Source organism: Aspergillus costaricaensis (genome assembly GCF_003184835.1).
Source record: "Aspergillus costaricaensis CBS 115574 unplaced genomic scaffold BO79scaffold_5, whole genome shotgun sequence".
In the NCBI taxonomy this organism is placed as follows: Eukaryota; Fungi; Ascomycota; class Eurotiomycetes; order Eurotiales; family Aspergillaceae; genus Aspergillus; species Aspergillus costaricensis.
In genome coordinates, this window is record NW_020291805.1 from 912142 (window position 1) to 933324 (window position 21183).

General features: G+C 50.1%; 7 protein-coding genes and 1 non-coding gene across 8 annotated transcripts; 2 read left to right on the top strand and 6 right to left on the bottom strand.

Moving 5' to 3' along the window:
* Nucleotides 1-2: 2 nt before the first annotated feature.
* On the top strand, nt 3-2787 carry BO79DRAFT_277188 (WD domain-containing protein; the record flags this gene model as incomplete). The annotated part of the gene is made up of 4 exons (XM_025687800.1): nt 3-557; nt 606-730; nt 801-2434; nt 2504-2787. The coding sequence occupies 4 exons, from the start codon at nt 3-5 to the stop codon at nt 2785-2787; spliced, it is 2598 nt and encodes an 865-aa protein (XP_025543233.1).
* Nucleotides 2788-5571: 2784 nt separating this feature from the next.
* Nucleotides 5572-7621, bottom strand: BO79DRAFT_189256 (putative MFS monosaccharide transporter). Its single transcript, XM_025680644.1, has 7 exons — nt 7103-7621; nt 6897-7050; nt 6461-6852; nt 6329-6411; nt 6056-6284; nt 5906-6003; nt 5572-5856 (listed from the first exon to the last, which is right to left on the bottom strand). The coding sequence occupies exons 1-7, from the start codon at nt 7497-7499 to the stop codon at nt 5584-5586; spliced, it is 1626 nt and encodes a 541-aa protein (XP_025543234.1). The 5' UTR covers nt 7500-7621; the 3' UTR covers nt 5572-5583.
* Nucleotides 7622-10695: 3074 nt separating this feature from the next.
* BO79DRAFT_235667 (dihydrolipoyl dehydrogenase) lies at nt 10696-12830 on the top strand. Its single transcript, XM_025684500.1, has 4 exons — nt 10696-10989; nt 11089-11168; nt 11237-11719; nt 11801-12830. Exons 1-4 carry the CDS (start codon nt 10848-10850, stop codon nt 12638-12640), a joined length of 1545 nt encoding a protein of 514 aa, XP_025543235.1. The 5' UTR covers nt 10696-10847; the 3' UTR covers nt 12641-12830.
* Nucleotides 12831-12950: 120 nt separating this feature from the next.
* On the bottom strand, nt 12951-13022 carry BO79DRAFT_t51. Its single transcript has one exon. It is a non-coding gene; the product is annotated as a tRNA-Glu (tRNA).
* Nucleotides 13023-13321: 299 nt separating this feature from the next.
* BO79DRAFT_207491 (SDR family NAD(P)-dependent oxidoreductase) lies at nt 13322-14612 on the bottom strand. Its single transcript, XM_025682179.1, has 4 exons — nt 14513-14612; nt 14196-14447; nt 13821-14100; nt 13322-13744 (listed from the first exon to the last, which is right to left on the bottom strand). The coding sequence occupies exons 1-4, from the start codon at nt 14558-14560 to the stop codon at nt 13485-13487; spliced, it is 840 nt and encodes a 279-aa protein (XP_025543236.1). The 5' UTR covers nt 14561-14612; the 3' UTR covers nt 13322-13484.
* Nucleotides 14613-15569: 957 nt separating this feature from the next.
* BO79DRAFT_189267 (efflux pump antibiotic resistance protein) lies at nt 15570-17323 on the bottom strand. Its single transcript, XM_025680645.1, has one exon. It carries the CDS (start codon nt 17289-17291, stop codon nt 15618-15620), a length of 1674 nt encoding a protein of 557 aa, XP_025543237.1. The 5' UTR covers nt 17292-17323; the 3' UTR covers nt 15570-15617.
* A 1261-nt stretch (nt 17324-18584) lies between these two features.
* On the bottom strand, nt 18585-19049 carry BO79DRAFT_225459 (uncharacterized protein; the record flags this gene model as incomplete). The annotated part of the gene is made up of 1 exon (XM_025683733.1): nt 18585-19049. The coding sequence occupies one exon, from the start codon at nt 19047-19049 to the stop codon at nt 18585-18587; it is 465 nt and encodes a 154-aa protein (XP_025543238.1).
* Nucleotides 19050-19949: 900 nt separating this feature from the next.
* BO79DRAFT_214578 (uncharacterized protein) lies at nt 19950-20956 on the bottom strand (the record flags this gene model as incomplete). Its single annotated transcript, XM_025683237.1, has 4 exons — nt 19950-20524; nt 20626-20703; nt 20828-20846; nt 20915-20956. The coding sequence occupies 4 exons, from the start codon at nt 20954-20956 to the stop codon at nt 19950-19952; spliced, it is 714 nt and encodes a 237-aa protein (XP_025543239.1).
* Nucleotides 20957-21183: the final 227 nt, after the last annotated feature.

Below are 21183 nucleotides of genomic sequence, written 5' to 3' on the forward strand. Positions count from 1 at the left end.
GGATGAGGAAACTCTATAAGAAAGTCATAAATAAAGCACATTCACATAGACGGGGCGCAGGAATAGTGGATGCCGGCAGCAAAGATAAGACGGACGACGCTGACCGCAGCCTTGCGACAGAAGCTGAGCGCCCTTCAACAGAAGTCCATCGCGATGATAAATCCTTTGATGCCTATCCTCCCGTTAAGACTCCTATTGATGAAGCATTGAAGAAGCTTGAGACCCGACAACCATGGGAAGAAGCTTACAACGCTACTCGAGAAAGCCATCCGGATTTAATCAATGCGTACACTCGGGCTTTACTTGAATGGGGTGGCCATACAGGAGATAAGGCCTTGAACCAAATTCAAGAGGCGCAAGCCCTTGCTCAGGAACAACTTGAAGTGTGGCAGTCGGAGCAATTTCGCTTGGCATTCAATGGAAAGGACATCATTGTTGGAGAATTGGCGAGAAAGGTTGTCGGAGTTGTGCTCTCTGTTAAAGATGTGGTCTCTTCCGCCATTTCAGCTGATCCCCATGCTGCGTTGGCCTGGGCCGGAGTTATGGTTGCTCTCCCAGTAAGTTGATTGATCTCGAACTGTCTTGCTGTTTCTGAAACCCTGTAGGTGCTCGCAAACATCTTGAAGCAGGACTCGGATGCCATGAGTGGATTGGATGACATTTCTGCTCTGCTAGTTCGCTACCGCTATGTGGAGGAAGACAAATACTACCGAGCCGCCATGACCTCAGCGTAAGCATTCGAGTGATGATTAACATGCACAAGAGGCAGTCCGAGTCCTAAGAGATCTTGAAACTTCTAGGACCTCGGTTGACAAGGTGAATCTTCTTTTGCTCATCCAAGACAAATTCGTCGATATGTATTCCCAGATATATGTCTATCAGCTCCGCCTCATAAAGCATTTTCGACATCATAGAGCCTCTAGATATTTCGAAAATCTGAAGGACAGCCTCGGAGACGAAAATTGGAGTACGAGTCTGAACAAGCTACAGACAACTAGGGATAGCCTCGACCGCGACCTGGAATCTGTCACAAACGGCATGATCTTTGAGATTGGGAGCAAAGTCGATAAGTTTTCGAAAATGGTCGAGGATATCAAGAAGGAGTTGAGAAACCAGACACGTCTGATGTCAGAGCAGAGAGATCGAATATTGAGGGCTTTCAAGTACTCTGCCATGGCCCCATTCGATTCATACAAAAACGCTGAAGAGCCAAGATGCCTAAAAGACACTCAAGTGGAGACGTTGGACATGCTTCAGAATTGGTGCAAGGGCGATGGAAATCCAGTGCTTTGGCTTCATGGGATGGCTGGAACGGGCAAGTCAACAATTGCTCGGACTATTGCATGGGCGCTTCAGGACAGAGAGTGGCCAGATGGCAGCCCTGTTGATGCTACTATCAGACTGGGGGGAAGTTTCTTTTTCAATCAATTTGAGCCGGAACGCAACAACAGCCAGTACCTTTTCCCAACCCTGACACAGTGCTTGGCGGAGTCCTTGCCGGACATAAGGCAGTACATTGTTGATGCCATTGATCAGGATGCGCGCATCGAAGAAAAAGGACTTCGAGTACAATGGGCTAACCTCATTTCCGAGCCATTGCATAAGCTTACCAGTTCTTCACAGGCTCACTGGCGCTTCATTATGATTGTTGATAGCCTTGATGAGTGTAGGGACCAAGACAAAGTTGCCACTGTGTTGAAACTGTTGGCCTCCATAAGAGATCTGCCATCTGTTCGATTCTTAATCACCAGCCGCCCAGAAGCCCACATTCGATTTGCTATTGAGAGCCTGCCGCCCGAACTGTACCTTTCGCAGCCACTTCATAAGATCTCACCTGAGAGTGATGACATCACTCGCTTTCTTGAAACAGACTTGAAAAGAATCAGGGAAGAATACAAATCCACGATGCCAGAGGGCTGGCCAGGTCAAGTGAATATCGAAAAGCTGAAGGAGAAGTCAGACGGACTTTTTGTGTATGCTTCAACGTGTTGCCGGTTTCTGGAAGATCCATACTACTATTCCTCCCGACTGGATCAAATCCTCAAAGACGATAGCGAAGCTGAAACCCCCCAGGCGAAGTTGGACAACATCTATATCAGGGTCATAGAGATGTCTCTGAATGCGAGATCCAAGAAAGAGCGGGAAATCATGATCGAAGACTTCCGACTGATTGTTGGGACTATCATGGTCATATTCAAGCCAGCCTCAGCTTCCACTTTAGAAGCACTTTTGTTCTCTTCATCCTCGAAGGATAAGCGTATCCAAAGATGCGTTGAGCCTCTCAGATCGCTTTTGGATGTTCGGGCAGCAAATGATCCAATTCGTCCAGTTCATCTTTCTTTGCGTGACCTTTTGTTGAGTCGTGAGCGCTGCAAAAGCACCCCAGAGCTTTACATCAATCCTCAACAGCTGCACTTGATTTTGTTTGAAAGATGTATGGAAACAATGAAGAGCCTTAAGCAAAATCTTTGTGACTTCGTACTTCCTGACTCATCACCATCAGATGTTTCCTCGGAAAGTCTGGAGACTTTCCTACCAACTGCATTGTGCTACGCGTGTCGCTATTGGATCGATCATCTGATGCAGCTTGACAATGATGAGCAAAGCGAGCTGCTGAATGATAATGGGGGCATTATTGAATGCTTTCTTCGACAAAAGCTGCTCTTCTGGTTCGAAGCCTTGAGCCTCATGGGTGAGCTTGAAGTTGGTGTTTTTCAACTCAGTGCTCTCCAGGACCTTGCTAGAGTATGTCAATCCACCTTGTTCCTAACCATATCCTCTTACTGACAACCCATAACAGGACTCTCATTACTTCCCGCTTGTCAGAGATGCGAGGAGATTCCTACTTCACAATCGGCACATTATTGAGCAAGCACCTTTGCAGGTCTATTCTTCCGCTCTCGTATTCTGTCCAATGAAAAGTCTCATCAAAGAAATTTATTCACACCTCATACCCTCATGGGTGACACAACAACCCGTCATGGACGATGACTGGTCACGGGAGCTCTTTGTCATTGAACCCGAAAATAGATACCCTGGAAATATTGTATTCTCCCCAGATGGAAGGACAGGTGCTTCGTCTTACAATCAGGATGGCAATTATTATCTCAAGCTGTGGAACGCTCAAACAGGGAAGGTGAAGTATCAAACAAAAATAGGGCTAGATTCTGGTGTTGAATTCTCCCAAGATGGAAGTCTAATAGCGCATGGGACTGAGGACGGAAGAGTCAGACTGTGGAAGTTTGAGACTGACGAAGAGTACTTTCTGGGTGAAGTGGGTAAATACGATATCCATCGTATTGCTTTCTCCCCAGTTAGCGACTCTCTGATATTTTCCAGGGTGGATTTCTCTGTTGAAGTCTGGAATTATCGCCTTCGTCAACAGATTCATGCACCTTCAACGCCTTTCTCGGACAAACCGGACAAACCGGGCACAATCAATGCCTTGGAGACATTAGTGGTTGGATTCTTGTTCAATGATGAGGCTGTGGTACTCTATTCAGGTCATTTGGGACATACTTGGGAGATCTACTTGCTTAATGAAGCGGGCACAGAACTTGAGTGTATTGAAGAGGGTGAGGCGCCTGCAGAGACGAAAACCAACTTCTGCGTTTCGAGGAATGGTCGCCGAGTTCTGGTATCAAATCAGCATCTAGTGGAAATATGGGATACCAAAACAGGACGACTGAGTTCCAAACTGATTGCTTGTGGCGAAACTCAGACCGGTGATTGTGACATATGGGCAACGGCTTTATCTGCCGACGGCCGCTTCTTTGCAACTTCCTCTCTAGACTCTACTGTTCGTGTCTGGGATTCAGTTACTCACACCCAGATCTTAAGTTTTCGATGCAACCATGGCGTGTGCGGCACAATTGCTCTTTCCCACGATGGATCACTATTATGCACCGGCGATGGTGCACTTCGACTATGGGACATTGCAGTTGATCGCCCCCACACTGAGCTCGCCAAGCCTGAAGCCAAAATGACTTACCCCTTTGGAATCGAGGTCATCTCGAATACTCAAAATGCTACCACGATGTTGCGGAACAAAGACACGGGGAGTTGTCGGTTTTATACTGAAGACTTCGAATCTCTCCAATATTTGATGCAGGGTAAACTGATCGCACTGATACTGAGGAGGGCGAGAACTATCGAACGGACAGTTCATTTGTTGAGTAGGGATCTGGAAAGGCAAAGTACGGACTTGGAAAGGCATTCTCCCGGGTTTTGTTTTGTGCGTATACAAGACGTGATCGTATCATCCTCTAATGGGGAGAAATTGGCTGTTCGTGGTGAGGAGCATGTATGGATATTGGACGCAGGACTGTTTGAAGAATTATCTATTCCTCTACCAGCGACAATCCATGATCTTCAGTTCTCACCAGACTGCCAATTTATCGGTTTGATCTTCTCACACGGAGTCGAAATATGGGACTTAAGAAACAAGAAGAGAACCAATTGGCTTACAGAACTCCCAAACAAGCCAGCCATAAAATTCTCACCGAAGTCTGATGCTGTTGCCATTTGGGTTCAGAATGAAGAATTTACGTCAAGCTATTGTATGCTCAAGGTATGGAAAACAAGCATGCCTCATTGTCAGCATGTGAATGAATGTATCCGTCCTTCGGATGATTTACATGAGACTGGCTCGTTGATCTATTCTGCAAATGGTGATTACATTGTTATGCAAACACTGCAGCGAGATCATGATATCGTCTCCCAAGAATTGTTCCACAGTACTCTTGCTCTGATTACGTACAATCTGGCAACAGGATTGACGAAAACCATACCATGTGCGGTAGGACTATGTACTGTTCCTGGGGATCAAATGGCGGCATGGTCAGAACTGATTGCTATGGTCTCAATGATTTTTGGACCGCCCATCATTGTCGTCATAAATTGCAACACTGGAGAACGGGTCTGCACAATTGAAACTTTAGTGTCTGATGAATCCTTAATTATCGAAGATGTGTCATTCTCAAGCGACGGTCGGTACCTCAATCTCGATCGAGGGCAAGTTCTCATTCCGGTCAATAATCGTTCCCCAACAACTGAAATGTATTGTCCATCCAGTTTGTGGATTGGGGAAGAGTGGATTTTCCAAAGGGGGCGAAAGTTGTTATGGATCCCTCCTGAATTCCGGAATAGTCGCATGAGTGTGCATTATGACGCAATTTGGGTCTATCCGAACTATGGAGATGGTGGGCCGAGTGTCTTTTTCAAACTCGATCTTGGAAAGACCCCATTCGCTGCTGAAGTGCCACCTGAAGGAGAAGGGTTTCACTATGATGAGCAAGAGAGGGTGATGTATCTTGGCTAGGTTCAGAAGTTTGTTTGTTTAGGTTGTTAGAGAATTGAGAGTATTGAGCACGGCATAGTTCATACGGGGAGATATGTGACCGGGATAAAGCTGTCAATATGTTACACATTCACAGAATACGTAGCGAACTCGGTCAATAGACAGTATGTAGTAGTTCAAGGGAACAGTATATAGTACAAGTATTGAAAGTTGTTCGATTGCTGCAGAAATTCTGCTCGATAGTAGGTATCTAATGAGTTTTACATACAGTCATTAAGGTGTGCTCATACATCCACATGCTCCAACACCACGCTACCCTTTCGCGCCGTCGCCTCCACATATCCCGGATTCTCTGCCTTCAGCTGTTTGAACGTCTTCTCTGCATCCCATACCCACGGGCTCTCCGACGCGAAAAGCAGATCCATGTCCTCCAAGGTACGTTGATTGCTCTCTGGGTAGAATGCCCACACCATCGGGATTGCGATCACGTTACTAGCCGCGAAAACATATAGCGTTTTCTCGCCAATAGCGCCGAACATCACCGGGCATAGAAGTGTCTAGTTGGCTTTGTTAGCTTTGCTTCGCATTTCTGGAGGATGAACTTACCAGCCATCCGTTTCCGATACTCCACCCGACTACGCCCCAGGCATTTCCGCGGGCTCGTACTGCGAGGGGATAGATCTCGGCGGGATAGACCCAGGGTACTATAAGTGTGTGATTAGCGGGTGGCTCTTGAGGAAGAAGTTAGGTATATACCTGTCAGCCATGTGGCTCCGAAAGCAGCAGTAAAAATGAAAATCATTGCGGCTGCGGCTGCTCCGAATGAACTGGCGCGAGCAGCATCGCCCGAGTCGCGAGCATTGATGGCTAGGCGGGAGAATCCTCCTGCTAGGAACATGGCGATTCCTTGACTGACGGCTCCCCAGTATAAGGTCCATCTACGACCGATACGATCGAGCGTGAAGACACATACGAGCGTTGCGAACTGAGTTGTTAGCCACGTCCCATGTGGGAAGGCATAGTACTCACCATATAGAAGACGTTATTCAGACCACTAAGCCATTGACTCTTCATCGAGTCAAAGCCGGCGATGCTAAAGATGGTGGGCGCATCTATTCAAGTCAGACTAGTCCGGTAGCTGTCATATTGTGGTTGACATACAAACAGTGACACCCGCGATACCAACCCATTCCTGCATGATCTGCAGCCAGACGACCAGCTGCACACGTCGTCCAAGATGCAGTTTGCCTGTCTTGTGTCCAAAAAGCATTGCTAGATACGAAGTGCTGTGATTCATTGATCGTTCCATTTCTGCAACGTTCTGGATATCCCGGAACTCGGCTTCAGCGCGGACAGCATCATCGCCGGTACTCCCTCGAAGACGGCCAAGAACGTAACGTGCTTCTTGCTCGCGACCAACTTTGACCAGCCAACGTGGTGATTCGGGAAAGAACCAGACCGAGAAAAACAAGAGAAGCAAGAAGATGATTTGAAACGCGATGGGGAAGCGCCAGCGGAACGCGGATTTGCCGCCATCGATAAAGGACAAGCCACTATGCGAATTAGACAGGTCTCGGGAGTAGCAAGGTATACTTACAATTCAAGCCAGTAAGCCACTACGACACCGAATATGTTGAGAGTAAATTCGATCGCAATAAACTGTCCACGAGAGGTATGTTCGGCTGTCTCTGTAGCCCAGACGGGCACAATAGCATTCAGGATTCCCGTGCCAATACCATTGATGAAACGGGCTGTGGTTCATACGTCAGTCCGAAGTGCGAATAGTCTCTATGGGTCTCTTACAGCAAATCATCCAATTGTGGTTCTGCGCTGCGCATTGCAATGACGCCCCCAAAATCGCCCAGACCGCACCCGAAGCGATAGTCCTGATTCTGCCAATCTTGTCACCGATCCAGCCACCGATTAGTGCACCACACAAAGTCCCCAGGTAGTAGACAGACACAATTCCCCCTTGTAAAAGACTGTCTGTAACGACAGGGGTAAGCTCTCCATTCACTTCCTTGGTATATCCGAATCCCATAAGGTCGATGTAGTCTTTGGAGTTGTTCACACCCGACATCATTCCCTGGTCATACCCGAAGAACAGGATCGACAAGGCCGCGACGCAATTGATAGCGATGAGAAGATTACGCTTCTCCAATTTGTGGACAATATTCCATGATGGTATTAGGTCACTCATGGTGACTACTCTAGAATCCGCGGTTGTAGTGACTGTTTGGGTGTATACTGGAAAATACCTTTTTCTTTTCACTTGGGTGACTTCAGGCACGGAGACCGCGTGACTTTGGGGAGAGATCAGCCACCTCCAGTACAGATAGACGTGGAACCAGGAAGCAGGGTTACAGAGACAGCGGGGCGATGCGACGATTAAATAGAAAGGACTATAAGCTCGGTGGTGCCATTTGCACCTGAAGATCATCCATTTTGAGGAGTAATCCCACGGCACAGGACCGGTGCCAGCCCGATGAGTCGAATATGGTTACATTCCGGGTGGGAGGGCATCAAGCAGCCATCAGACACTCGGTTCCACTCCAAAGCAAGGACGCCATTGGAATACAGGACCCGCACGAGAAAGTCTGGAGAGAATGGGTGGGAACCCGACCCCAGACCGGGACGCGGACGAGTCCAAATCGGTCATTCGGCCAGCGCCTATGCTGCCGAGCTGCAGACCGAAGGATTATGGACCAATATCCGAGGTGGAAACTGAGACGGCATGATACTATGTGCTGTAGGTGTCGTGTAGGGAAACAAGATGGTAATCAAGCGAAACTCGTCTGCTAACATTGCATCATCCGGGGTTGGCGTCTGGGGAACGCACTCCATGTACGGACTTAGAGATTTGAAGAAAGCAGCGGTATCGGCGGGGCCCGGGAAGCCAACGATAAGCTGGAGCGGGTGGCACAGAGTAGTTGGGATAGCGGATTGGGCCATCAGGAGGAGTGGATGGAGTGGATGGTCTGGGGTGTGGATGTTTCCCGGGGATTTTGTCCAAGCGGGTGGGGATTTCAGCCAGATTGAGGAAATCCGGAGAACATCGCGGCGGACCAACTCCGACTCGCCTCTTTAGGAGATCCCGTGCCACTTTAGCCTGCCAGCTATTTGGCTGACTGTTGAAAGAATTCTAACCAGGTGACTACTATCTTCTTATTGCTATAATAAGTTCTCATTATTGTTCGTAAACGATCAGGGTCGTCTCTCGCAAGATTTATGTTTCTTGGGATATTAGCCTCATCAACGCACACAATCACCTACGTCGAGCTCTCTATTCCCGTCAAACTGTTGCAAATTTGGCAAGCTAACCATGAAATAATGACATGGAACAGTATTAAGAAGTAGCTTGACCCTTGTTCAAGGCAGATATATCTCGGTTGCCAGGGAGCTGTGGGGCCTGTCTGAGATTTCCTACTGGCGCATCGATGATCCCAAAAACCCGGTGAGATGAGGCTCCTCCGAAAGTTAACATTAGAGTGTGATTAAGTAGCTTTGTAAGTAGCCTTGTCAGTCCTGCTTTGTTGATCCTGTGCTGCTGCTGCTCGTGCAGCATGGCGTGAGTATCATATGCACGGCCCTTGTCTGATGTTAGGAGACTACTTCATCTCGGCATAGTGCTAGGGACCTTCCGCGCTTTTGCCCTTCACATAGGCAAGCATAAGTATAACTTTTTCTTTCTGGCTTTTGTCGGCTGTATTTTCAAGAATCTAAAGGTTCCCGATTGTTCTCAGCTGTCGGTATATACCAACGGAGCGGTTTGGGATATGGCATTCGAATACCCCTATCACAACAATGACGGGGTTTTGCAAAATCTAAATAAAACGTCGCAAGATATCAAGATAGAGCTCTTACCAGAACTTGTCGGGATTCGGTGAACCCGTCTCTGGTATGACTTTCCAGCCATAGTGGTAGTCCAGGGGCACTTTATCACCGCTTAGCATCAATTATTGCATATTTTGTCGCCCAATAAGATCAGGGAATAGCTAAGCAATATTCATTGATACCAGACCACAGATACACCAAACCCAGGGCCAAGTTTGGAGCAACGGGTTGTAGAAGTGCACTCCAGTATAGACGGAGTGGGCGCCAGCAGCTTCCGAGCCGCTAAACCTTGTTGGGGCCCATCATCCACCTTGGATAGACAGTTGTATGTTTAGTTGATTCTCTTGTCGTTGTTTATAGTGTCTCACTGTATTCTGCTTCTGTGCATCTAGCATTGCCATTACCAGAACGTGAACTGCGACTGCAGAAGATATCTCGCCAATGTGATTGAGCTGTGCCGTTTCTCAACGGTTTCCGTTCCGGACAGAACAATTTTGGGCGAAACAATATAGTTCCGGATCTGCATGAGAGCATGAGTGGTCACCGAGGGAAGCCATGATCCTACAAACGACCAAAACAAGACATTCACAGTCAACTTGAGGCGCTTAGTCGTGACCTAGAAGCAATGTTCTGCAGACGAAGCACCGCTGTTATCATTTAAATCTTCTCCCCAACTGCCAAGCCTGTAGCCACTACAGGAAGCACGCCAGTTGAGCCGACACTGTGCAGTCTTATGGTGGACATGTCGACCACCAGCACCAAGTTAAGCTGACTTAATAACTCCCCATATCAGATTTGAAGCTACGGACGTCGATGCTCCGCAAGGTGCGCTCTGCTAACGCAGGTCACGTCATATTAGTCCAAGCACATTCATATTATCCAATAAAGAGCACGAGCACTTCCAGCCAGACTGGATGAGTTCCGAGCGATCCATTCAATCCGTGTTTCAGTCTTTCAGTCCAATGGTCTTCAGCCCAAGACCTGGATTACCTTTAAGTGCCGTGCACTGGCTCGAGCTATGCCGACGATAGCCTTTACGGAGCCAGGGGCTTAGCCAGTTACCCGCGGAGACTGACGAGTATCGGTAATTTTCATTTTCAGAGGCACCGGAGAGCAGTTCATGATGCAAGATTGATTGTTATCTGGAGCGTGAACTCTGCAATGTTCGAGACTGCAAGTTGATTCCCTTCTGCTGACTCCGAAGCGGGAGAGAGTCTGGTTCCTTACCCTTTTGAGCGAATCTATGAGGTATTTTGGGCCGTAACACTGACCGGTATTCCGCCATGTGTAGCCCCGGCACGGCCTCGCACGCTTGATGTCAAGCGAAGAGGAATCTACCCCAGATATCAGAAGCAGGAGAAACTTCTGGGGATTGAAGAGCCAGACACAGTAGCGGAATTACGGTTCAGCACAACATCGGCAACATGGCAAAGGTTAGCCGAATTGACCCGACGCTCACGGGGGCGGATGATTACATACGCGAGGCATACAGTATCGATACCGGGCCGCCAGCTTTTGCTGGCGAACCTCCAGAAAGCTTCTTGTCCCAACATCGTTTTTCCCTATCATCCTCTAACCACTTGAGCCCGTCTCCTCCCACCTCCAATTGTCCCCTCCCCTCCCCTTCGTTGCTTGTTCACTGGGAGGCCTGGTAGTCTGCTGTTCTTCCTATATCCCTTGACTTTTTCCTTTACCCTTTCGCCTCCTTTTCACCATGTTCCGGAGTCTTTTGCCGCGGGCGACTCCGCGGGTTGCCCTCCGCTGTGCCGGTCCCAAGGCCGTTCCCTCTACCTTCGTCGCTGCTCCTTCTCTCGCCTCCTTTGGACGCACACAACGTGGCTATGCCTCTGAGTCAGGTACGTGACTTTTGCCCTTTGCGATGGGCCCGTCGCAGACGGTGCCTGCGCTTCCGAAAAAAGTGGCCTCCGGCTAACCGTCGGCTGGAATTAACACAGGCGAACACGATCTTGTCATCATCGGTGGTGGTGTCGCTGGTTACGTTGCCGCCATCAAGGCCGGTCAGGAAGGTCTGAAGGTGCGCTATCTATCGTCCCTCGAAGGTGTTCCGGCTGGATGATCTCCCTAACAACTACATTTTCACAGACCGCATGTATCGAGAAGCGTGGCCGTCTGGGCGGTACCTGCCTGAACGTCGGCTGTATCCCCTCGAAATCCCTGCTCAACAACTCCCACCTCTACCACCAGATTCTCCACGACACGAAAAAGCGCGGTATCGAGGTCGGTGATGTGAAGCTGAACCTTGAGCAGATGATGAAGGCCAAGGACACTTCCGTTGAGGGTCTGACTAAGGGTATCGAGTTCTTGTTCAAGAAGAACGGTGTCGACTACGTCAAGGGTACCGGTGCTCTCGTTGACCAGAACACCGTCAAGGTTAACCTCCTTGACGGTGGTGAGCAGACCCTGCGCGGAAAGAACATCCTCATTGCTACTGGTTCTGAGGCTACTCCTTTCCCCGGCCTCAACATTGACGAGAAGAGGATCATCACCAGCACTGGTGCCCTCTCCCTCAAGGAGGTCCCCAAGAAGATGATCGTCATCGGTGGTGGTATCATTGGTCTGGAAATGGTGCGTATACCCGGCGGAATACATTCCGATCTTGCCGTTTGAAAATTCATGCTCATGTTTTCTTTTTCTGCCCCTCAACAGGCCTCTGTTTGGTCCCGCCTCGGCTCTGAGGTCACCGTCGTCGAGTTCCTGGGCCAGATCGGCGGTCCCGGCATGGACGCCGATATCGCCAAGCAGGCCCAGAAGATCCTCCAGAAGCAGGGTATCAAGTTCAAGACCGGTACCAAGGTTACCAAGGGTGACGACAGCGGTGCTACCGTCGCTCTGAGCGTTGAGGCCGCCAAGGGTGGTAAGGAGGAGACTCTCGACGCTGACGTTGTCCTCGTCGCCATCGGTCGCCGCCCCTACACCGAGGGTCTCAACCTCGAGAGCGTCGGTGTTGAGAAGGACGAGCGCGGCCGTCTTGTCATCGACCAGGAGTACCGCACCAAGATCCCCAACATCCGCGTGATCGGTGACTGCACTTTCGGACCCATGCTTGCTCACAAGGCCGAGGAGGAGGCCGTCGCTGCCATCGAGTACATCAAGAAGGGCTACGGCCACGTCAACTACGGCTGCATCCCCAGCGTCATGTACACTCACCCCGAAGTCGCCTGGGTTGGCCAGAACGAGCAGGAAGTCAAGGCTGCCGGCATCAAGTACCGTGTCGGTACCTTCCCCTTCAGCGCCAACTCCCGTGCCAAGACCAACCTCGAGACTGAGGGTCAGGTCAAGTTCATCGCCGATGCTGAGACCGACCGCATCCTCGGTGTCCACATCATTGGCCCCAACGCCGGTGAGATGATCGCCGAGGCCACCCTGGCTGTCGAGTACGGTGCCTCTTGCGAGGACATTGCTCGCACCTGCCACGCTCACCCTACCCTGGCTGAGGCCTTCAAGGAGGCTGCCATGGCTACCTACTCCAAGGCCATCCACTTTTAAGCAGCTCTCCCCCTGTTTTGATCATGAAACCATACACACCCACCCGCACTATCCTGTACCCTTTTTTGCCTCTTGTCTCTTATCTTAGTCTAGCTCAGCTAGCCACTTCCGTGTAGCATTGACCTCATTATATTTTCCTATCGTTGGTTGTGTATCCAGATATAACGAAACAATAGTACTGCTTAACATTAATCAGTTGTCAGTAGAAATCGTAGTCCCAATGTAATAGAGGACCACTTAAGTGACTACTCTCAACCAAGTTTTCGCAGAGTGGAGAAACGGAGGAGAAAAAACAAAAAGAGAATTTGAGCTCCGATAGGGGGAATCGAACCCCCGGCTGCCGTGTGAGAGACGGCGATGTTAGCCACTACACCATATCGGATGTTGTTGAAAACGGAGCTGTGTTTTTGTATTATAGGCCACTGATAACGGATATCTACAGCTTTTTCCATCTTTTGTGTCTCCTGTCCTGCTGTACTATATTCATGGGAAGTCATAAATCCATTGAATAGCTGAACCATACCCATGAGCCTGTGAATATGTAGCAGGTACTACGGGGTTAATATACGGCAGCAATACCTACTGTTACTTCCTATATTTCTTGGGCCTTTATAAAGGATCAACAAAGGAGTAATGTATTTAACACCTTAGGCTACTAGTACAGTTGGTAATTTATATATTCGGGAATCAACCATTCATAAAGCATACTGCCATAAACCACGTCCAACAATTCATTACCCACAGCACACAGACCACTACATTCACCTTATTAAATACATTGTATACCATAATCCTCTCACTTATATTAACTATCTCCCAGACATAATATAATGATATAAACTAATTAATGAAACCTCAACGTCGCCGTAACCGCCGCATCCAACAACAAACTCGTAGCATTAACATAACTCGCCGACGGACTAAGCAAATAAACAATCGTATCGCCCACCTCATCACTCTCCGCCGCACGCTTAATCGGTATAACGGCCTCGATCTCCGCGCGCACCTGGGGGTTTCGCTCCAACTCGACGTCAAGAAGAGGGGTGCGGACCCAGATGGGACACACGGCGTTGCAGCGGATGCCTTCGGCGGAGTGGTCCAGTCCTATACCAGCATTAATATAAAATATCAGGGGAACGGGTTGGATTGGATAGGATAGTATCGTGGGGGGTAAACATACCAACCATCTTCGTCACCGCCATGCAAGCATGCTTGGAGACGGTATACGATCCCTTCCCGGGCAGTCCAGCGAAGGAGTTAGCCGAGCAGACGTTTACGATGGCACCGCGACCAATGTCCCGGGTGCCGGTGCGGCTGGTGAAACTGCGCGAGGTCTGCTTGCGCATGGCGGCGGCTTCGGCGCGGCAGCAGAGGAACATTCCGCGGGCGTTGATGGTTTGGACGCGGTCGAAGTTGTCGATGTCGGTGTCGGCGAAGGGGGTGTGCACGCCGTTGTCGACCTATTTGATTTGGGGGTTAGCTTGGCGGGAAGAGAACTATGCGCTAGGTTGTTGTGGAATATTTTCAATGGATGATGATGGTGGATGGGACTCACTCCTGCAGCGTTGACGGCATAGTCTAGCCGTCCGAACTTCTCGACGACAAAGTCAACCATGGCTTGCACGCCGTCTTGGTCGGTCACGTTGACGGTGAAGTGAGTGGATTGGTATTCGGGGTTCGTGGCGTATTGTTTGCTCTCTTCGGCGGAGGCAGTGGCTGTTTCGGTGTTCATGTCGGCGAAGACGATGACACGGGCGCCTGCTTCGGCGAGGGAGAAGGCGGCTTGTTGGCCGATGCCACGGCCGGACTGGATTGACGGGAGGTTAGTTGGGAAGAGGGTTTCATTGTGGTGGGGGAGCGAAAGGTTCTTACGCCGACGACCAGAGCGACGCCATCTAATTGAGTGCCTCTGATGACCATTGTGGATGTGGGAGGAAAGACTGTAAATGAGAGAAAGAGGGTGAAGTAGATTTGAGAGTGTGAGTGTGTAAGAGAGAAGAAAGACAGAGAAAGGAAAGCTTGGAATTATGAGTGCCTACGGAGAGGGGGGAAGTTCCCTGGGAGGAGGAGGGGTTAACCTATTATACTTATTCGAGACAAGGCTGAATTATAGATAGGGTAAGGTAGTAATTGGTACCCCCCGTGGTACAAAGTATGTACTCCATCAACCTCAAACAGTGAAACGAGGCAGCAATGCTATCTCTTTGTTGCCCTGTCCTGGAAAATCAAGCGAGTATCCTGGTCAACAGCAACGTTAGCCGATGTCGCGGGGGGGATCACTTTGACGGTTCAAGTGGCTGCGTGATTTTCCACGATTGGATGACAGGCCCTTGTCTAGCCCGTTGACTACTGCATCTTAATTTAGGTTGTGAAAGGATGGGCTGACTAGTGTTTGGTCGAGCCTAAGAATGTGGGTGGCTGCCGTCAGAAATTAGTGGGGATGAAGTCAAGGATGATCGCCAAGGAGGAGGGGAATCTCTCTGTAAGGAGTAGATAACTAAGAGCGAACTAGACAAGGGGGTATGTGCATGGAGCATTGATCTTACGAGAGAGAGCCTTGCACTGCCTCCATGGGAATGATACCCACCATATACTTACGTACACTGCGGTTAATACTAGACACTGTGCACTCATGCACCAGAGCGCACTCTGCACTACTCCTGTTTAGGAGGTATGGAGGAGTAGGATATAATAAGCATTCGGGTGTGGGTTATCACGATAATATTCACGTCTCCACAGATGTTGGTGGGGGCGGCGGGAAGGAAGCGGGGGAAGGAGGAGGAGATTGAAACAAGATTCTAGTACAATCAAATTATAGGAATCATGGAAGTGACTGAACAGCTCCAATTCACCCTTAATTAGAATACTATTACTACTATCACCAACACCAAGCCCTAAGCACCAAGGTTCAAGTCTAACTTCACTCTTACCCCCTTTCACTACGTAGATATCTCTCTCTTTTCAAACTTGTAGAAAACTATTGTAAGTTCTGTTCTTTAGTTCCCAATACCTCTTCTTCGACCTCTTCACCATCTCCTTTCGACGATATCACGAATAATCGTTCCCGCTTCATGACCAACGCCAGCACCACAGACAGAGCGGCAGCGGCAATCATCAGGACAAACACGTCATCGACACTGCTCACAATGGCAGCCACCACACGCTGACGTTGTGCAACACTCAACGAGCTAAATAACTCAGCGCGCACACCGGAGATGGCCTGCTGGATAGTCGAGCGAGACTGCTGAGGAAGGATGGTGGAGATGCGGCTAGTGGCCTTGTTGAGGAAGATGGTGTTGGAGATGGTCAAGGCGAGGGCAATACCGCCAACCTGACCGACGCCGATAAAGGCGACCGCCTGGGTGAGTTTGGCGGGGGATACCTTGACTTGAGCGACGGGAAATCCAGCCTGGGAGTAGCAGCCGACGCCAAAAGCCGTGAGCACCGAGTAGCCATACAGACGAGCGCTGCTGGTGTCGGGACCGACGGTATAGAAGAGGGCGCTACCAGCAAGGGCGAGACAGGCACCCGCCAGGTACCACGGCATGTAGTAGCCTAGCTGGGCCGTGAGGGCGCCGTTTAGCATGACGGCCACGACAAGCACGAGTACAAATGGTAGTAGGTGCACCCCGCTAGCCAACGCGGTGTCGTTATGCGCGAACTGGAACAGAATGGGCAGAAAGTAGATGGGCACCATCACCAACACCTGGGCACTGGCCATCTGTGCGAAGAGCACGTCCATCTCCCACGAGCGGACGAGCGTTGTCGGGAAGAGCCGCTGGCCCTGCGCCTCCGGTCGTAGTCCCAGCGACCACGCCTGTTGCCCAATGAATAGCAGCCATAGAACCCCCGAGCACACAAATAGCCCGATGATCCGCCCGCTCCCCCATGCATACAAGCTGCCCCCGAACGAGATCGCCATGATGAGACTGGTGATGGCCCCCGCGCTCAGCACCATCCCGACTACATCTAGCGCCCATATGCGCGTCAATAGCGACTGTCCTGGGCGTGGTGAGGCAGTCTGGGGCAGCAGCCAGAAGTACACCGGGGCTGCTAGCCCTCCGATGCAGAGATTGATGTAGAAGGACCAGCGCCAGGTGGCCGAGGAATTGTCGGCGAAGGCACCGCCGATGATGGGTCCGAGAATGGTTCCAATCCCCCATGTCAACCCGACAAACCCTAGGTAGAGCGGTCGTTGGGCTTCCGTGGTCAAGGCCGATACCATGTTGACCGTGCCTAGATAGATGCCCATGCCGCCGATGCCACAAATCGCCCGACCCACGATCAGCGCGTTCATCGTGGGTGCCGCTCCGCAGACAGCGGAGCCCACCTCGAAGATCACTACGCTGGCGAGGAAGAGGAATTTGTTGTTGAAGTGTCCGTAGATCTGGCCCCAAGGGAGATCTGTCGCGATGGCCCCAAGGGCAAATGCAACGGAAATCCATGGGAGTTTCTCAATTTCCCCCAGAGTTCCGATGATAGCAGGTTGGACATTGGCCACAATGGTGTTGTCCAGTGCAAACAGGAACAGGGCTGCTAATAAGGAGAAGACGACGAGAAACCATGTCAAAGGCTTCGAATCGTGATGGCCCGGAACGTTGGTGGCTGTCTCATGGCCCTCAACCGTTGTTGAAGCTCGAGTCTCGGACATGATGAAATGAGACTAGAAATTGGAGGGTGGAAGGCTTTTAGGAACTGACAAAAAAAAAGAGAGACATAGAAGGTAAGATCAAGAGTATGGGAAATGGGGAAATATCGTGGGAGGCGTTAGGGCAAACCACTCACTTCCCTTCCCATTCGTATGGCGGGTTCTTCAGACATCATACTTAAGTCTAGTGTATGAGTTGAGGATTGCTTTCTAGAGCTGCAATTTGGAGAAGCATCCCTGTAAGGTCAGCGACAAGCCAGAAAGTAGCTGGTGACACACGGAAAAAGATGGGGGCCATCACAGCCATGACGTGCAGGGATGGAAGACCGATCAATACCTGAAGCGGCAAAGGGAAGCCAGCGCAGTTGACGCTAGACAATACACCATGCAGCAGTCAGCCGCCGCAGCGTGTTGGCACAGCCTTATCACTTAGGCAAATTCACCGAAGCAAGTAAGATTCCTTTTGTATGCATTGCTACGCCACTAAGCGAACTTCGGACTGACTTGCCGCTATTTACCCTGACAAGATACCTTGAAAAGAACAATTAAACAACCACAGCAACACCGGTCAATGCCAACGCCACCCCCTTCGCTTCCACATAAGCTTAGTTAAGACACTACGATATCATTCTTGACCATAATCTCTCCGGCCCTAGGTGCACTCCCTCGTATCGACTGTGGAGCTATAATGGACGGCTCCACCCAATTAAGCGGGACTATATCATTGTTGCTATCTGCAGGATGCGGGAAGTCGCCGCGGCGGACGCCTCCCCCTAAGCTTGAACCCCGCTCAGGGCGCTTCTGGTAGATTAACTTGCGGGTGGAGGAACGATAGGAATCTTGAGGCGTGCTGGTACTGCCACCGCCGAGAGACTGGAATTGGCGGGCGCAGAGATGACGGATGAGGAGAAAGATACTGGGCAGACAGACACTAATGACCGAAATGGGGATTTCGGATCCCAGCCAATAGACGGGAGTAATGATGTTAACTGTTTAGTATGTTATTATCATCATCATCAATAATACTAATGATAATATTTTTCTTGATTTGCTTCAAATTGAGAATGCCAAATAGTTTGAAAGGGGTAGGGGAGGGAAGGGAAGGGGGAGAGGGCAGGTGGAATGAGGCTTACAGGTAGGATCGGTTTGAAGTCCGTCGCCGGATTGAACGATCGAGACAAGTCGACCAATAGAGACAACTACCACTCTAGACAACATAAGCAGGCCAGACAATCAATATCGTGGTTTCTATTAACACAAAATCGGAGAAAGGAGTGGGTAACAATAAAATAATACTCACAAATAACCGAGCACAATCACCCCGATGGCCAGCATCTTTCGGGTGGGATTCATCTTCAGCCGCAGGACCATTGGCACCGGAAGGACCAGGATGAAGACATCAATGATCAGACTGGGAATGCCACTGCCCATCCATAGAATGCGGGAATTATCACATCGACCGGGCAGGGTGGGGTACCAGACCTTCTGAATTGGCGTGCATTCGAAGATGACGGAGAGGAGAATGCCCACCAGCCAGAGGGCGTTCAATGCATGCACCACATAGATGCAATATCGAAAGCGGGTATTAGCCTGGCTGAAGAGCCGCGAGTAGAAGAACAAGGCTGAGGCTTTGGCCACCGAAGTGCCCGTGTCAAACACGAAATACTCCGCCCAGAGAAGTTTCAGGAAGATTGTCAAATGCTCCGCTGACACCACCTCCACATGCCGCCCCATGCCAATGTCGCACATCTTGAGTCCCATGGCACACACGGCAATATTGATCATCTGTTGACATTCAGTGAAAAAGTAAACAGGAAAGAGAGAAACAAATCCAATCGGAGATTAAATCAGAATACTAGTACTTACCCCCGCCAGAAGAGCAGCCCAGTCATCCCACCATAGGCGTGGAAATGAGCCCTTCGTGGGCAATTTCGTTCGCGACCAGAACCGCAGAGCAACGGCAATACTTGGTAAAATGGCCATAATAATTAGCAGAACGCGCATGCGTGGGCCTCGGTCCTCTTGCAAATTGACTTCCGTTGTGCCTGACATGATTTCTTCAACGATACTGATAGTAATGGTGAAGGTGGCAGTGAAGAGAGCGCTATGACGGTACGAAAGGGAGACTGATAGTATCTTGGCCGATGGTAATGGTAATGATGATGGTGATGGTGATGGTGATGGTGATGGTGATGGTGATGGTGGTGGTCTAAATAGAGAACAACTTATCTCAGACGTCGATCGGCCATGCTAGGATGGAGCTGAGGCCCATGCTGACCCTTACTGATGTACAACAACCATCAATGTCACCAAAACATCCATCCCAGAGTCGTAACTACAGTCCATCGAGCTTACCCAGCCCGCCCGCCCACCTCCCTTGAGGACATGCATTAGTGCTTACTCTTGGGGGCCAACGCATGGATGGCCTGAGGGGCACGGCGGGAATTTCTATTAATTTTTGTCATTTATGAGAAGGGAGGGAAAATGCGTTAGATGGCATGAAGGGAGGGTGGGGGCAGAATGTTTGGGCCTAATATGGATCCTTCTGGATCGAAGACCGGGAGGATGAATAGGGACGGCGGTAGGTTAACCCTGCAAATAGTAGTATGTTTCAAGACTAGTCTGGACTCTCTGTCAGCTGCAGGTGTATTATACAGTCCCTCAACACGTGCTTCCCACTGCGCCCAACATGCGTCGAATAGCGTTGACGCTCTCCACCAACACTTCTTGGTCTCGAGCCCCAGGTACCTCATGCCCCAATTCATGAACACACTCCCACCGCACTGCCGCATTGCAGCAGGTCCAAAGGGCCTTAGCATGGCCGGGGTCAATCGGGTCATTAGCCGCCATGATATGCACTGTCGGAATTGAGATTTGCCGTTCCTTGCAGTCCCAACCACCACTGTCATCATCACTCTCCACCTTCTCCTCATCTTCCTTCTGCAGGCCTTCCTTTCCCGCCCCCATCACATTGCATAAGGAACGCTCGTCTGTCATTGGCAAACGACCACATATCAAGATGGCGCAGCGGAAGGGCAGTGCCTGTGCGTGTTCGTCTCCGAGCAGCAAAGCACTGGCCAGGGAGGCGCCTTGCGAAAACGCGATCACTCCATCAAACGGTCCTTCAGTTTCCACGTAGGCCTGCAAATGCGCCTTGGCGGTGGTAAATGACGGCTGGCTACCAGGGGTGTAGTAGGCATAGTACTCATCCCCGCTTGTTGCGAACCGTTCGATTGCTATTTTGGATACTGATTAGTATGCACCAGCACGCCCTTCGCATAACCGAGCCTTAATGCCCGTCTTACTGGAGCATGAAACTCGGGTAAATACGACGCACCTGGGGCTTGAGGCTGCGGGATATGGCCCTCGACGAATTCGTACGTATGATTACCACCAAGTTCATATCGTAGTGCCGCTAGTCAACCCACACCCCGAGGGCGGTGCGAAGTTAGTCCAGATCAAGCCAAACCATTGAGTGCACCTTCAGAAAGGGAGAGGGTGAAATGGGCTGAGTAGAGGGCTGGTTCTTTGGCTCCTACCAGTTTGAGCTTCGAAGATCTGTACGTTCAGTTGCTTGAGTTAGTAGTCATGATGGATTGCGAAGATATTGTGATTTAGCAACTGACCTTGCTGTTAGTGCCAGCTCCGTGAAGGCACAAGAAGCGCATAGTCAATAAGGTGAGCGATGAAGTCTAGAATGATGAATTAATTGAGATGATGCAGATATTTGTTCGGAGGATTGGGGTAGGATTCTGCTGGGCTCTTCCAGGGTTATTTGCACGAATTATATACTGCTTTGGAGGGATGGCCTGGGGGTAGCTGTTGACTAGTCAATATCTGGAAAACCCGAGGTGTCTTACGACATCTTCCTACTTTGCTTCGCTTATGGACAGAG